Source organism: Acromyrmex echinatior, chromosome 3 (assembly GCF_024713525.1).
Source record: "Acromyrmex echinatior isolate Ae372 chromosome 3, ASM2471352v2, whole genome shotgun sequence".
Classification (NCBI taxonomy): domain Eukaryota; kingdom Metazoa; phylum Arthropoda; class Insecta; order Hymenoptera; family Formicidae; genus Acromyrmex; species Acromyrmex echinatior.
In genome coordinates this window covers 24,007,818-24,026,249 of record NC_141854.1, presented here as the reverse complement: position 1 = coordinate 24,026,249, position 18,432 = coordinate 24,007,818, and the positions used below count along the sequence as shown (strand labels likewise).

The 18,432-nt window shown below is 29.9% G+C and overlaps 1 protein-coding gene across 1 annotated transcript; it reads right to left on the bottom strand.

The window, feature by feature from the left end:
* Positions 1–747: 747 nt before the first annotated feature.
* Positions 748–17,863, bottom strand: LOC105147126 (nose resistant to fluoxetine protein 6). The gene is given in 15 exon segments (XM_087404116.1): positions 748–1,459; positions 1,462–1,588; positions 1,656–1,798; positions 3,107–3,281; positions 5,891–6,020; positions 6,088–6,183; positions 6,269–6,348; positions 6,546–6,711; positions 6,879–7,086; positions 7,183–7,407; positions 7,725–7,822; positions 7,971–8,164; positions 11,369–11,613; positions 14,372–15,081; positions 17,015–17,863. Coding segments are annotated over 14 exon segments (2,130 nt in total). The 5' UTR covers positions 14,589–15,081; positions 17,015–17,863; the 3' UTR covers positions 748–1,433.
* Positions 17,864–18,432: the final 569 nt, after the last annotated feature.

Sequence of the window (18,432 nt, the reverse complement as noted above, 5' to 3'; positions counted from 1 at the left end):
TTTTGTTCCTAAGTTACATAAAATTGAAGAATTATATCTTTGCAATATTTTTGTCTTACTTTAAAGTGCTGCAATTTCAATAAAACATTAGCAAAATTTAACATGAAAGTAGACTGAAAGTAGACTTCTAAAACTTCAAAATGCCTTTTGAAAAAAATTTATACGATAATTTATCGCAAAAATATCGGCTTTTTTTTATAATGTTAAGTCTTATTGTGTGCAGGGTGTTTTCGTAATCTACACATCAGTAAGTCGGGTTGCCTATCTGCCTATCGGTAGGAGTACGCTCTACTGGTAATGCAGAATAAGATCGCAAGAGAGTCCAGCGGAGAATGAGACAAGAGAAATTGAATTTCATTTTGGTATAGTGTTAAATTCAGTAATATCATATAAAATGTGTATTTAACAATACAAATATCTGACTTAATCTAACATAAATGACATTTAATACATATTTATTGAAAAAAAATATATAATTATAAATATTTGTAATTATATAGCAAATATTTATTATATAGACATTTCAAGACAAAAACATTTGCTTTATAATTATAAATATTTATAATTATATATTTTTAAATATTTATGCTCAGATAGGCATGCTCATGGGAATGCTCAGATAGGCAACCCGACTTTACTGATGTGTAAGTTACGCAAGTAACCACTGGAAACGTTTATAAAATTGACGAAATAAAATTTTTAAAAAAATTGGAAATAATTTATACGAATTATGCATATTATAAAAAATTTGTTTTTCCTTTTGTCTTCTTTCCGTATATTATTCAATTCCAAAATTGAAAAAACTTGTTAGAAAAAATAAGTTTTTACACAATAATCTCACATAATAAAAATTACGATACTTTACGAAAAATTATCGTACAAATTTTTTTAAAAGATATTTTAAAACTTAAGAAGCCTACTTTTATATTAAATTTTGTTTGCTAATATTTTATCGAACTGTAGCGCTTTAAAGTAAAACAAAATATTGCAACAATATAATTTTTAAAGTTTATATAACTTAGAAACAAAATATCCTAGACAAAAGATTTAAACGCAGATTTGAAGCCCTTTCTTTACACTTTAAAATGCGTAATCGAAAACCTCTTTGAGATTTCTTTTCTTCGAGACATTTAACTTTTCATAAAATGCGAGAAAATTGTGAGTGCCTAATACTTTTGCACATAGCTCTATATCCCTAAAATTGAAATCTATTCTACGCAATAATTGACTTTAAAAATATCATTCAATTTATTAAATTTATGCTTATTTTAAATATTGTTCCTTCGAAATAGTTTATACGAATTGAACCTAATTTATTCCTTAGTTCCATCGTAGTCGAATATGATTTCACACAAATCTATAGAGGGACAAACATTTAAAATTGATTTTATTGTTTTTTATTTACAATTATTATTACAGTATTTCCATTGCAATCAGGTATGCGAAATTATAATCTCATCTCTTTCCTTTTTCTGTTATGAGATTGGCTGAACATTCGCATTAATAGGATATACGGTGACTCTGCCATTAAATACAATGCATATGCACAGAAATAACTAATCACCAAGCATCCTATCATTATAGCGCCCTGAAAATTGTGACAATAAGTATATTTAATTTGTCGAAGTTGGAGTTTTGATCGTTTGTGTACTTACTATGGATAGGAATTCAAAATGAATAGACGTTTCTCTATGCAAATAAATCGAATGTATGATAAAAGGATTTATAAGATAAGCACAGTATGTAAGTCTGCTAAAAGGAATCCAGATTTTGAATGATAACGGCTTCTTAACAATATCTGTAATAAAGCGTTTGATAAGAATAAATTTTTTGTTCTAAATTATAACGTTGCATGGTTATGATTTATTATATATATAATTGTCTATTACAAAAATGCTTATTAAGCCTTGCATTCATCGACGCTAAAAATCACTACGAGATCTCGAAATTTAAATTGTCGTTTTATAAATTAGTTATCTCAAATGTAATATGTCATTGCTTCGCATTACGTTTGAAATAACTAATTTATCAGACAACAATTTAAAAAGAATGTACCACAAGGAAAATTGTGAACCGACTGCAATTATGTGGATAGAGATACTTGTGTACATAATGATTACTGCAAAAGTCAGGGTCGATTTATTGAGCAAGTTCATACGTTAAAGGATTTTTGTTAGATGTTATTCCAAATGAAGATTGCAGTGGAAAATAAGATCTATTACCATTTACAATTTATGTAACATACATATGTAACGTCAATTTTTAATTTTAATGATCTCGTTCAATATTTTCTTAATTCTTCCAAAGAGAACACGAATTTACCAACATTTAATATTTATGATGATCAAGTTATTCTGAAATTATCTAATATATGTAACCGATTTATATTGCGACCGGAGGCGTGACGAGCCACTGAGCAGGTACGCTCCAGAGTAGAGCGTAAAATTTGGAGGGGAGCAAAATTTTAACAGCCAGTGCTACTCTTGTAAATACAAAGCTCTATCTTAATTGGTAAGGTAAGATTTTTAAATGAATTAGTTAACAGTGACTTTCTGGAAATCTTTTCAAATTTAGCAATAGCGTTACAGGTTTTATTAATTGCTTCAATGTCTGTGGCAACTACAAAGACATCTTTTTTAAAATTGAAAATAATAAAGTATTATCTGAGAAATGACGCGAAACGTGGTCATGCGATTTAGCTATGATATCAATTGAAAAATAATTGGCGAGTTTAGCAGTTTTGATTATATAATCAGTTTTGATTGCGTAACTATTGAAATTATGTAAATATACTAATAACGTAATCAGAATATTTTCAAAAACCAAGCCAGAAAAAATAATAGTATAGTAGTATAATATAGTTCGTTGCTTTCAATTAGCTTAATCATTATGTTTTACACCAAGGATCTGATGAAGAAGTTGACACATTTGTATGATTTAATGATTTATATCAACTGATAAATATTAAATATAGATTAACAATTAGCACTTAACATGTTTTGCCTCGTAGCCTTTCCTTTCTAGTAATCTTTATTTTTAAAAGTTCTTAAGTCAGAATATTTTGCTTATTCTTTATCTATTTAATACTATTATTAAATCAACTAACCTCCATGCTCAGTAAAACACATTATTACAATCCATGCTATGCCTATGGCCCAAACTGTTCTACTTAATGCAACATAGATAGCAGCAGACAGAACGGATATTTGTTTTTTGTAAAGGCCAAATAACACCAAAATATTGCAAGCAGCACCAAGAATCCAACATAAAATTACAATATTCTGAAATTTATATATTTTGTTTAAAATATTGTATATTGTATATACATATTGTATATATATACAAGGTGTTTCCCAAAATTTTCCGAACTTTTTCAATAGGGATAGGTCGGGTGGCGCCATCCGTGTGTTCGATTGCGCGTTTGAAAGGTACATCCCTAGCTGACTTCCAGTAAAAATTTCATGACATTTGGTTCAGTGGAAACGAAGTTATGGCGTCTCAAGTGTCAGTATGTTGTATACATCGGTACGAGAATGAACTTCGAACAAAGAGCCAATATTAAGTTTTGTTTTAAACTTGGTAAAACATTTACCGAAACCCATAATTTGATGAAACAAGTTTATGGTGATAATTGTGTAGCCCGTGCCAGTGTTTATGAGTGGTATACGCGATTCAAGAACGGTCGTGAGGACATAAATGACGACGCACATACAGGTCGCCCAAAATCGACAATTAACGAAAATTCCATCGAAGTTTTTATGATTCCAAGGGTATTGTGCACAAAGAATTCGTTCCAGCAGGCCAAACAGTTAATGCTGTATTCTATGTAAGCGTTTGGTGCACCGCATTCGTCGTATTCGGCCAGAATATCGCGAAGGAGGAAGTTGGCGCTTGTTACACGATAATGCGCCATCTCACCGTTCGACACTTGTCACTGATTTTTTGACTAAAAATCACATTTTAACAATCAACCATTCCCCGTATTCGCCTGATATGGCACCTTGTGACTTCTACCTATTCGGGAAAATGCATTTGTCCATGAAAGGAAAGCGGTATGTGGACGTAGAAGACATCCAAAGGGCTTGTACCACTATTCTGAAGGACGTGCCTTTGAACGACATAAAACACTCATTTGAAATGCTTTTAGATCGTGCCAAACGTTGTATTGAGTCCGACGGGGACTACTTTGAATAAACAATTTGAATTTGAAAAAAAAAGTAAACCATTGTTGTTTTATTTCAAAAGTTCGGAAAATTTTGGGACACCTCTTGTATATATATATATATTAGGTGTACAACTTTATTTCCGCTGTTTTCCTATAGATGGCTCTAGCGTAAGTAGTGGTCGAAATAAATAGATCATAGCCGTTATACAACAAACTTAGGCGTCTGTCAACATAACCTCATAGAAACATTAGTCGATTTGTGTCTGCATCATAAAGTTATTCTCGATGGAAAATGTCAGTTTACGAGCCAAATTCTCGTCATTTGCGGGAGATTTTAATTTTTTGCTTCAATATGAAGAAATCTGCGGCTGAGGCTCATCTAATGTTCTCATATACTTATGGTAAGGCCGCTATTAGAAAGAACGTGTCGTGAGTGGTTTTAACGCTTCAAGAACGGTGATTTTGACGTCGAAGACAGGCATAGCGGTGGAAGAGAGAAGGTTTTCGAAGATGCAGAATTGGAGGCATTGCTTGATCAAGACTCGTGTCAAAATCAAGAAGAATTAGCACGATCATTTGGAGTGACTCAACAAGTCATTTTAAAACGCCTCAAAGTCATGAATGATTCAGAAGCAAGGAAATTGGGTGCTGTACGAGTTGAAGCCGAGAGATGTTGAACGTTTATTTGCTTATGAACAGCTGCTTGAAAGGCAAAGACGGAAGGGACTTCTGTATCGCATTGACTGGGGACGAAAAATGGGTTCATTACGATAACCTCAAGCGCAGAAAATCATGGGGAGTTCCCGGCCATGTTTTCACGTCGACAGCCAAATCGAATATTGACGGCTCCAAGATCATGCTCTATATTTGGTAGGATCAGCTCGACGTAGTGTATTATGAGCTGTTAAATCCGACTGAAACAATCACAGGCGATCAGTATTGAACGCAATTGATGCGTTTGAGCCGAACATTGAAAGATAAATGGCCGCAATACAACGAGAGACACGATAAAGTGATTTTGCTGCATGACAATGCTCGACCCCATGTTGCGAAAGTGATCAAGACATACTTTGAAACGTTGAAACGAGAAGTCCTACCTCACCGTATTCTCCAGACGTTGCTCTCTCTAACTATCACTTGTTTCGTTCAATGGCACACGGCTTGGCTGACCAGCACTTCGGGTCTTATGAAGAAGTAAAAATTTGAATCGATTCGTGGATCGCCTCAAAAGATGATCAGTTTTTTCGACGTGGGATTCGTACGCTGCCCGAAAGATGGGAGAGTGACCAGTGATGGACAATACTTTGAATCATAACCAGTGTAACCAGTACAACCAGTTTTTTACAATAAAGCCTGGAATTTCGGAAAAAAAACTGGAAGCAAAGTTGTATACCTAATGTATATATGCTCTGATATATATATGTACACATATATATATATATATATAATATATACACATATATACACAACACACCACGCGCGCGCACCCGTGGGTGTGTTTGTATGTGTATAACTGCAAATATAATTTAAAATTAGTTACGTTTAAAATTTTTGTAAAATATGATATTAGTCCATTTATAGACATAGATACTTGAAATCCGTGATCTGCATAATTAGAAATAATTATCACCTGAATTTTATTAATCGGTAGCTTACATACTCTGTAACTCTAACAATTGGTTGCATCAAATTCTCTTATGTAAAAATAAATATTGTATACTTTACTTTTTTCAAGATTATTTTTTTGTTAAATCTTCTTATAATGTAACCTGTAATCATTCCAATAATATATGGACCAATTCGAATCCATGGAGGGAAGTAGAGGACATCTAGAAGTCTGTACTGTTCATCGAAACTGTAATAATATAAAAGTGTTTAATTATTTAAATAATTCGTAATTATTCAGATGCTTTGCAACTTACGTCGGAACATATTCATAAATGTATGAGATATAACCGCTTAAGATAACCGAGGCTATCAAAATTGTACATAGTATGACAACAGCCACATAAAAATATCTGAAATTTATAGCTTTTATTTATTCAGATTCATGTGTTGAAAATATGTAACTTTCAACGATCAATCAACGATCGTTTAACTTACACAGTTGATAGAATTAAAAGCGCCAGACCAATTATAAAGAATTGCATATCGCTGGATAGATACCAACTCCAAACCAAGCACTACAAAAAAATTTCTCTCAATATAACTCGGAATAACGAGTCTCTCTGGAGTGTGTGTACCAGAATGATATTATAATTAAAGCTGTATTCCAAAATTTACTGTCGGTACTAAAAATCTATAGTTTACGTAACGGGCACTATAGATTTTCAGTCCTGGCAATAAATTTTGGAACATAGGCCTAAATTGGCGTTTGTACCATCTTTTTATAACCAAACAGATTATTTATGTACAAGACATTTCTCCACCAGTATTTTGCGCAAATTTCGTGTGGTCTCTCCTCAACGTAGAATTGCGAATTCTTGTCGTACCAAGCTGAGCTCAATTGCGTTAATCCTATTATCATTATATGAGCCGGTGTCAATCTTTAAAGAAATATATACATTTAGAAACTATAGAGAAAGCTATTATTATTTGGCTCATTGTTAAATTGTATTTATAAATATATATTTTCTGTTATTTGATACTGTCATGCTTACAGCGTCGTCTTTGTTTATGTTCGCGTAAATTTAAGATAACATTAGAAATGTACCGAATATATCTCTTCATTATGATGATAAAATATTTGTTTATCTTTTCTTTAATCGGATTAATTTGTTCCTTGTCTATTTTATTCTTTAAATACGCGTAAGCCAATAAAAATCCGCTTAAAAAGAAATAAGTGTCAACCGATACGGATCCGTTGCTGAACATTTGAATTGGGAGACTTTCGGTGAATCTCAATGTCTGTATTTTATTATCTACATAAATGAAACAACATTTATTATACATGGAAAACGACTCATTAGCAGATGTACATAATCTCAGTTCTGCAATTTTTGTGTCAGTACACTTACCTAAATATTCTGGCGAGAAAAATATGCTATGCATTATTATCACCCAAACCATGGTCAAAAATCTTATACCGTGAACGACGGTTATTTCTTCGGTGCCCAATTTTGTGTTAAATATCATCTTCGTACTTGTATAAACGGAGAAACACATTAATACATTCCCGATTCTACTTTTCTCACGTGAAGACGACAAATCTGTCATTTGCATCTCGACTGCGTTTTCTACATCTAAATCACAATTCGGAATGTGTATTCATTAAAAATTGCGAACGATGTTTGCCGGCAAATACATGAAAACTATCAACAAGCAAATATTTAGAAAAAAAGATATTGCACTATAGGAATAAATAATATTGTACGAGAGAAAAAATATCTTCTTTGTATTTCGGAATTTTATTAAAATAATTTCCAATTTAGTAAAACTGTTTAGTGTGTAAAACGTGAGTGTGATTTTTTTTTTAGTACGAGGAATATAATAAAAACAGTATTACGAATACTCCGAAAAAGCTTAAAAAATTTTATAATTATTATAGAAATATACTTACTAACAGTTTTATTCTTTGCCTTTAAATATTTTTGATATATAAATATATCATATATTGTACCGCTTATCATCAAAGCAAAGGTAAGCACTAAACCAACACTGAAATGATAAAATTAATATTTGCAGATATCTCTTCCATCGCTTTCTTAAACTCTCGGAAGAGACATAAAAATTTAATTAAAATAAAATTATATTATTATTTTATTGGAAAAATTAATTTTTTTTGTCTTTATGTTTTTCGACATACCATATGAAAGGTATTGCACCATTTAACAACCATTGGTGATTATCCTTTAAGTTTTTTATCTGGATCAGATTGAAGTCCACGAAATAGAGATCATTGATTAAAAGAATTCTATCTCGAAATATTCCTTCTAGAATGAAACTTATATTATTCGTGGAACAGGATGCGGGCAAACAGAGGCCGAGCGTAATCAGATCCTAAAATATATATGAAATTTTTTATATACAATGTATATAAAAAGTACCTGAAAGAAACTCCTGAATACCTGAAGAATATAAGTTTTATAAAAAAAAATATTTCAGGTAAAAGTTATAAAATTTAAAAAGATTTAGAAGATATTTATAGTAAAAATAAAAATAAAAGTAATAATTTTCAAAGACTACGGCCTTGACAAATGTTAAGAATTATGAATAACATTAAAAAGATGCCTCGGTGATCTAATGGTTTAGGACGCTCGTACGGAATACAACAGGATTCAAGTCTGGGCCGTGGTAATATTTTTCGCAATAAATTTATTAATATTTTCAACATATTAACTTTTTTATAATATGATGCTGAATAGTAACATCAAATTGTTAAATTACTTATCAATTTAATTCGCGATTACTAGACTAGTTTTAATTGCGTTTATATTCCGGAAAACAATTCGGCGCGCAGTTCTAAAGAAAGACTACAATGTGGTAAATATATAGTGTACATTAGTTATTCAAAATTGAATTATTTAAAATAATAATACACGCACGCACGCGCGCGCGAGCGCGCGCACACACACACACACACACACACACACACAAAAGGTGTAAATCCAACCAAGGAATGTCCACGCGGTACACTTTCGGTAATGCTAATGTCGACGGTACTGTAACTTTTAATCTTCATAACTCGAGATTTACTTAATCAAAAGATACATTATTATAGGATTTATTATTATAGGAAAGCTCTTGAAATCGGTTATTAGATTCCAGAATGAGAAGGATGTTTCATTTTAAAAAATCGATGTGATCTTGATGTGATTTTGGCAAAGCCATCCAAGGTCAAACTCAGGATCAATAAATAGATTTTTATAAACCTCACAATTCTGAATTTATTTTTGATTGGATTTTATCCTGCGAAAATAAAAAGGGTGGATGGGTGATCTGAGACACCCTGTAAAAACAAAAATTCTTCTGTGCTATCACTAGTACGTTCCAGTACTTAATATTTGATTATTAGTATTTTTACATATTTTTTATAATTTCACATTGAAAAATTTGAATATTCATCCATTAGAGAGATCACGTAAGTGCCATGTGAGCTGTAAGTCAATTTTAGTCTAACTTTCTCTTTTTACGATTTATGACATTACACATGCCACGTGACCTAAAGACTAATTTTAATATATTTAAGCCCGTTTACAATATATGTTAGCGACAACGTTTCTCTAATTTTTTTCATTGATTTTAAAGTACACTGAGAAAAAATGTATTAAATTTTAATAAATATCTATTTGAACAATACTAATTATTTACTAAATATTTGCACAGCACCTTTTATTGAAAATATATATTAAATGCGTATCTATGTTGCATTTTGTTTCATTTTATATTAAATATAATGTGTTAAATACGTAATTTAAACAATGGATGTGAAATATCCAAGTCAAAATATGTATGTAATACGTATGTAATATGTAGCAGGTTTATTGTAGCGTGCATATTTAAATGCATAAATATATAACAAACACGTAGTGTTGACACAAATTTAACAGAATGTAATATTAGGTGTAGTAAAAAGAAATCCATTATTTTTCCAATAGATTTTTTCCTCGTCTACGCGTGATACAGATTACTAAAACCATCTATTGGAAAAATAATGTATTTCTTTTTACTACCTAATATATTATAAGATGACGTATCGTAGTAGCACCACATACATTTAAAAAATTATAAATGGACAATTTTGAGCAAGTTTCTGCAAGTTTGTGCGCGGTTATTATCTGAATCTATTATATAAGAATAAACAAGATTTAACAAGATATGAACAACAGACAAGAAATAATAGGCTTATTTCAGTCAAGCTAGGATTTTTAGTGATCAAAATATTTCCATATGAAACAAATTTAAGTTAAATAGTAACAAATAATTTAAATTAAATAATACGTCAAAGGTAAATTTTTATTTTATAACATATTTGAATATCTATGTATCAGTAAATGAATGTAATTATTGTACAATTAATGCATATATGATTTTATTTTAATAGTACTAATTATTTATTTAATAATAAATGTATATTTTTTTAGGGTCAAAAACTATTAATTTGATTTATCATTTTTCTATTTATTATATTTAATACCAAAAATAATTTTAAGGCTAATGAGAGTCACGGCCGATGAAGATACCAGAGATTAAATTCAAATTCAAAAATTAATTTCCGTCTTATGTAATCTTTTTTATTAAATGTTTCTTTAACGACTTTATTTAACGGATCTTTTTGTTTATTATCTGAATCTATAAGAAAAACAAATTTAAGATCGCGATATGAACACACAACAATCAACAAATAAAGGCTATTTCAGTGAAGCTTGGATTTTTAATGCTAATCGGTACATTTATGTGTGAAACAAATTTAAATTAAATAGTAAAAAATAATTTAAATTGAATAGTACGTCAAGGATAAGGTTTTGATTTTACGGCATTTGAACATCAGGAACTGAATATAATTGTTGCATAATTAATGCATATCTGATTTTTTTATACATAGATTACATAACGTACATAGAACATATTGAATGTGTATTTGCACTATTAGATGCATTATCAGATACATAATTTACATATTTAATATGTAAATTGAATCACAGTCGTCAATTTTTAGCTTCTGACTTCTGATTTATGACTAATGGCTTATTGTAGAAAACCCATAACTTTTTTTTCTTTTTACGATTTATGACATTACATATGCCACATGACTTAAAGACTAAATTTAGCGTGTTTAAGCCCGCGTTTGCAATAAATATTAACGACGAAATTATTTTAATTTGTTCACATTGGTTTTAAAATGCATTGAGAAAAAATGTACTAAATTTTAATAAATATCTGTTTGAACAGTACTAATTATTTAATAAATAATAAACGTATATTTTTTTAAAACAAGATCATTAATTTGATTTATCATTTTTCTATTTGTATATTTATTTAAATATTTATTTATCATAAATAAAAGTTAAGTTAGTACATAAATAAGATTTATTTAAATCGTAATATAGAAAGATGCATGAAATGTTCGATTTAGGATTGCCCGACATATATTGTAAAAAAATTGGATTTGAAATCAAAATTAAAAATCTATAATAAAAAACCCTTGATTAAAAATGTGATATACTCTAGATAGTCTAAATAATTCAAAATGAAAAAACTTACTTCAATAACCGTATTGATGTGATACTGAAAAGTACTGTTGTGTCTGATGTAAGCAACGAAATAATTCAATTGGAAAGGTGGAAACTCATCCTGCGGATCGCGGTATCGCGTGTTATTTAATATGTATTGTTTTGCCAACTCGAGGGGAGCCTTGTTCATTATATCGAGGCATTGACTACGACTGCCCAGCCAAAAATTATTTCCATAAAGGAAACCTGGTATGAGTTCGCCACTAGAATCCAATGCTGGAAAACAAAAATACACAATTGTTATTATAATTATGTAACAACATTCTAGTATATAGTGTTTCTTATTCATTACTACTTAATCAGTAAGACTTTTATTAATTGCTAAAAGCAGGATCACTATTAATTACAAAAGACAAGTCTTATAGCGTATTCGGCCTAAGTGGGTGTGCACCAACCTGGGTTGGATTAATGATATTGTATGCTCTCCTAACGTGTAATGTCAATCAAGGATATCAATCAATATTACCCAACCCAAATCGGTGTAAACTCGCTTGGATTGAAAACGCTATTAGATATCTCGCATTATTTAGGTGTTTTTTAATTTTATTAATTTTACGTTGTATCGATTTGATTCAATATAGTTTCAATGATTATTACAAAACATAATTATATAATTTCAACATTATTTTGTGCATTATTATTATACACTTTACAAATAAAATTTGGAGAAATATAATTAAAATAAATTAGATTTTGTAATAACAAATATGAAATATTTTTGTGACTAAAGTAATAGTACGAAAAACAATTTTTAATCGCTCTGTTTCGTAACTTATTATTAACTTTTACTCAGATCTCTTCTTAATATAAACGTGATAATATAAATATAATAGTATTAAAAAATATTCAAAACTCGACGTATAGGAATATATTTATTTAATTAAATTACGTAAGAGAGTATGTACGAGAGTGTGTACTCTTATCTGTAATGTTCTTCAAACTACAGATACGTGTACCGCGTACGACATGCAATCTCATGAGATGTATAATACTCATAGCACAGAACATTGAAAGAATGTTGCTTTGCAACGCTAAAGTATTAATGTTTTATTCAGTGTTGTATATTGATCCTTCAACATTGATTGTTGATGTTGCTACAACATTGAAACTATATTGAACAAATTTGGATCACAAGTTGAATTTTCATTGATTTTTCCACACTAATTATTATTGTTGCTGCAACATTGAAATAACATTGAATAGATTGTATATCAACATCTATTTTATTTTGTAAAAAATGAACAAAAACAGAAAATTCAAATCGATTTTTTGACGGAACTCATTTCTAAATAATATCTGCATGTTTACGGAATCGGCTGCGCATGCAGAGTGCGTATGATATTGTTTGTCCGGTGTACGACATCGATTCGTACTGGTCCTTGTACATATAGCTATATGTTATAAAAAATAATCAAATATATCAGATTATAAGAGTATTAACACAGCGTGATAATTTCAATATAATTGACCAATAATATCTAAATAAAATATAAATATAAATATACAATAATTGTCAGTACTATCTTATTCGAACGTTTCGGTTTTCTTGAAACAATCATCAGCGAATCCATAAATACTATCGTAGTCGTCTTGACAATAATCTTGTGAAAATGTTGAATTTTAAATTTATGTAAGACTGAGGATGAGCATTTCCCTATATTCTGGTTGGAAATAGCTGTAATTTGTCTCTTCATTACTAAGCCAAGTGACTAGAGTACGAGTATATAGTGTTTCTTATTCATTGCTACTTAATCAGTAAGACTTTTATTAATTGCTAAAAGCAGGATCACTATTAATTATAAAAGATAACTGTTATAGCGTATTCGGCCCGAGCAGTGTGCACCAACCTGGGTTGGATTAATGATATTGTTATGCAAAGAAATTAATTATATTGTTATGTTTTCTATGTATTATATTATTTACTCATTCTCCACAGATTCGTTATTCGAAATGTAGGAAGTCTATTTGTACATTATAAATATTTATAAACATGTATAATTATGTATAAAATGATGCATAATTATGTATGAGCAATCTTTTTAAATTTTTTCAAACTTGTTTTTTTTTAAACAAACAGTGCGAAAATTGTTACGTTAATTATTTTTTATGTTTTCACATTACTATTATTATTTCTATTTCATTAAATAGTAATTTTATAGAAGAAAAAAGAATGTATGAATACATATGGACATAATTCATGTATGATATAATTATATGTGTTTATAAATATTTTTTTTTATACGTATTTATACATATTCATGCATAATAAATTTTTTATCGGGGTTATACGGATATTCAAAACATTTAATAGATGTATCCGTATTTAGATTTTACTTTTACAATGTTTTTCTATTAAAATACACGTATGTGACAACAATGCAATGCATTAGTTTGCACCATATGCTATATCATGGGTATCTGGACTCTTACTGCAATATTAGGCCAACTCACATTTGGTGAAAGCGGAGAAAATTAATAAAATACTGTCAGAGGATATATTGGATGATAGCATATTCCAATAAACACTTATTATCATACAGTAATTACTATTGCAACAAGCTCTTCAAAAACGAAAGATATCCAAAATCAATACATAACACATCTATAATAGGTTCGAAATTAAATATGTTTTGGATATTCTACAGACGTACAAAGTTGTTACAAATGTACATCCTATGGACAGAAAATGTCCAGAATCGGAAGTCCAGTGAATGTACAATGGACGTTCATGTGTTATTTGGGGATATGATTACTGACAATCTTTTGATTTATTTATTTTATAAACAAAGGTAAAATTATACAACAAATCGATTTAGTTTCGGAGTTTAGTTAATTCTCTAATGGTACAATGAAACAACTCAACATGAAGTAAATGCGAGATTGTTCATGTGATTGACTTTCTTGACTTTGCATTTACTTTATCGATCCGATAGGTATCAAAAATTAATCATGATTAAGAACGAATTGTACTTACTTTTTAAACCCCACAGTATCCGTTGATCGACAGCGTCTAGGAAAGCTCGTAATTCCGTTGCACATGTTGCCGAATCAAGAAGACTAGCTCTCGAGGCAATGGCGTAGGCGGGTAATAAATGAATAATATTGTTGTCGTTAGAACTGCGAAATTGTGCAGAAACGCAGAATAAAGTGGCGAAATGGCAGATATACGAAATAAACGTGACATAATGCATATTATGAATCCAAAAATTAGAATCACTTTTACTTTCCCGTTAATGCAAACTGTGGTCTATATCGATATCGACCATGAAGTGATCAATTTCAGAAATACAATAGGATGAAGTGTAAAGAATTTTTTGCTCATGTAAAGAATTTCATTAATGCGCAGATCTAGAATTATGTTCTTCGCCGAGATAAAGAAGACACGTTTATCCCAATGAGTAATATATTAAAAATGGATTGTTTATTAACTTTGTCCGTGCAAACGTTAGTGTAATGTTTTAGAGTTTTATTAGAGAATATTTCCCATTTGATTTGTATAATGCAGATTAAATTTGATCAGCGAGATTCGACCACTGCGACAAGACTAGTTTATATAAAGAAGTTAGAGGATTTATATAGTGTAAAACGAAACATCCTCCCCGTGACTTCTTCGTCCTGGCGGAGCCCCTCCACTTTATGTGCACTGCATCATTCGATAACATAACATCTTGAATAAAGAGCAATCTAATAAAAACATTTTTTTAAAAATCAATAAAATAGTTTATAAATTTTTGTACCATAGTTCTTTGATTATGATAGAGATTCTCTTATGATCTTGTAATTATGTAATATGACAATGTAAAGGAAAAAATGAAGAGAAACCGATACTAACACATGTCTTCTGAAGCCATTATTTTTCATAAACTAACTATACATATTTTAGTACAACTACTGTACTTTATTAATACTAATAAAATAATGATCTTTTTGACTAATTAAAGAGGTACAAACTCATAATTTGTATATTTGTGACTTGTTTCTATCAAATCAGCTAAAAACGAATTCTACGAATACAAAAATAAAATTCTTACGATTTTCTTTTGCAAATTGCGTAGTTTAAATAATAGTATAAATAATGATCATATTATTGATAATATTATGTCATTTTAAATGTTTGTAATTTCCTAAATTAGTTTTATTTATATTACTTTTTCTCTTAATTTTTTCATAATGCGATTTTAAATTTAAAATTGTGCAGCATAAACCGCCACACCTATCTGTAAAACAAATCATGAGCTAACTTAAACTTTGTAATGTTGTTTTACTGTTGTGCTTTAATGTTGTTAAATGGCTTCATTAGAGCCGAAAATTATATATGGAAAAAATTAAAAAAATTATCGCGTTATATATTTGCATTTTGCAGAACAGCGTAAACTCCAATGAAAAAAATCACGTCACACAGTAGAAATCATAAAATCATGAAATCATGTAATTAAAACGTAAATCATGTACATAACAGATTGTTCCAAATCAGTACGTGAGTCTTTAAAATTATATAATTTAAAAGTCGCATGATATGTTCTCTTTTCTTCCATTTCAATCATTCAATTCTTTAAAATTTGACATAAAATCACATAATGCATAAAATTATTTCTAATATCATGTGATTTTATAAATTATGTCATTTAAAAAAAAAATTTATTTGGAACAATTCGTTACGTGATTTACATGTTTTGGTTACATGATTTCACGTTGTGATTTTTTTTTTAGTAGGGAAGTAAATATTCATAATTTAATGAAAATGTTTTATAATGAAGTGAAAAGATTCTGGAACTTCTTATAAACATTCACTTGTAGGTACTTTATTCAAATTATTTCTGTAAAAGAAAAAAAAGACTAGGAATACGTAGTATTACTGTCTCAGCACTGTGTCTTTTTTAAACCCCATTTTGTCAAACGCTCATTTTTGCTTACCTTATGAAAAAACTAATCATTGCAAAAATTACAAACGGTATAAAAAAATTGCTTATACTGTCTGATGGAAGACATTTTTTAGTTTGTACTTGTTTTTGAATTTTTGTTTTTACCTTTTTGTTCAAGAAATATTGTCCAAAAACAAGGTTATCTAAAAACAAGATATGTCGGTATCGATGATATTTCTCCAATAATTGATTATCTTCCTGTAATAACTGATTACACTACCCTTATATTAATAAAAATGCTTTTGATATCAGAATCTGGAACGAAGGGAAAGAATAGTTTTCATAATTCAAAAATTTAAAAAGAACCAGAGTCTCTGCACTGTTTTGGTATAGGGGCGGGATTCATAAATATTGCTCGAAATCTGTTTTAAAATAGCCTTTGTCAAGATGACAGTATTGATTGTGTATAAAAAATAAAATAATAAGAAAAAGACTCTCTAAATAAATTACAGAATAAATATATAGATGTAGATGGAAATGGCATTGTCAGTCAATACCAGATATTCGTGTGTAAACCAATGCATATATTTTTTGAAAATATTGATGAATTAATAAAAAAAATAAAAAAAAATTTCACTAAAAAACTTCATTATATTTTATACACTGAGGAAGACCCAATACTGGGATTGAAATGTCAGTACCATATTTTTAATATATGCATTGAATTTGCATCTTTGATCTTACTGTTATGTTACCTGTTGTTCTCTTCCATTACCACTTGCTTGAAAACACCGGTAAGTATCTGGCTTTTTATCTCGTGATTACCAAGCGCAGTTGTGCCATCTTTTTCTTACAATAAAGAGTTGAAGACTAAATGCTGTAAAATGAAAATATTTATTTACTTACTAAAAATTCCAAATTTTTTTTCAATTTTTCTTACTTTCCAGCGTAAAAAATTATTTAAAAAACTAGCCAAAGTAACGTTTTAATACTTTGTGGCGAAAATCTACAGATTTTTTTTTTTAAATAAATATAATGTAGAAATATTATAAGAATATCTTAGAAAAAATCTTAAAAAAATCTTAAAAAAAAAATAGGGATGATTAGCGGTGCAGTTTCTGAATGAGAGAGAGAGAGAGAGAGAGAGAGAGAGAGAGAGAGAGAGAGAGAGAGAGAGAGAGAGAGAGAGAGAGAGAGAGAGAGAGAGAGAGAGAGAGAGAGAGAGAGAGAGAGAGAGAGAGAGAGAGAGAGAGAGAGAGAGAGAGAGAGAGAGAGAGAGAGAGAGTAGTTTAAATTTATAATTTAATAAAATTTTCCTTTTCGAACGCCGAACGGCAAGAGACACGCTGTTGTCACATTTCAATTGCTTCAGTGAGGACTGAAGTCCGTGTAGTGTTCGTGCACCCAGGTACGACACATTTATGCGTATGTGTATGCTCGTTTCAAAAGTTTCTCTCTTCAGAGAATACGCGCGAAGAGGCATATTTGTAGATTTTACGCGATTAACTTTCTAGCGCGATTGAAGCCGGAGAAATACCTTAAGCAGTTCGTCGATAAGAGAATCAGGATTCGGTCTGGTGACGTCACAGAGGATAAAATTATGCTATGCAGTATTAGTTTCCGCGTTTTTCTACGCTCTTTTCGCGCAATCTTAGCACGCGTTTTTCTAGCGCAATCTTAGCACGATCCGGAGATTCAGTTTTGCTGAGACCTGAACTGCCGGAAAGATTTTTGCGAATAATAATATATAAATTATATTCATTTTTATCACGTATTGTGACACGTTCTAATGTATTAAATCGAACATTGGGCATAAAAAGCATAAATAAAGTACCAATACTCAAATCGATGAAAGAGATGATCAGAAGACTATAAAAGATTGAATAGTTTGGATTCAAATAACGGTAAGAACAAACCTGATACACACATGATTTATAAGAATTAATTTTATCTTTCGATTCATAGACCACATAGATTATAAGAAATTGATGATTAATTCGATAAGAAATCTAAATCTGTCGTGATTATGGTGCTATCTATTTTTTTGTAATCACTCGATATAGTAAATATAAGCCGTAATTATAACTCACGGCATGATTTTACCTTAGAATATATGTCATTGTATATACAACCATGTGCAAAAGTATTAAGCATTTACAATTTTCTCGCATTT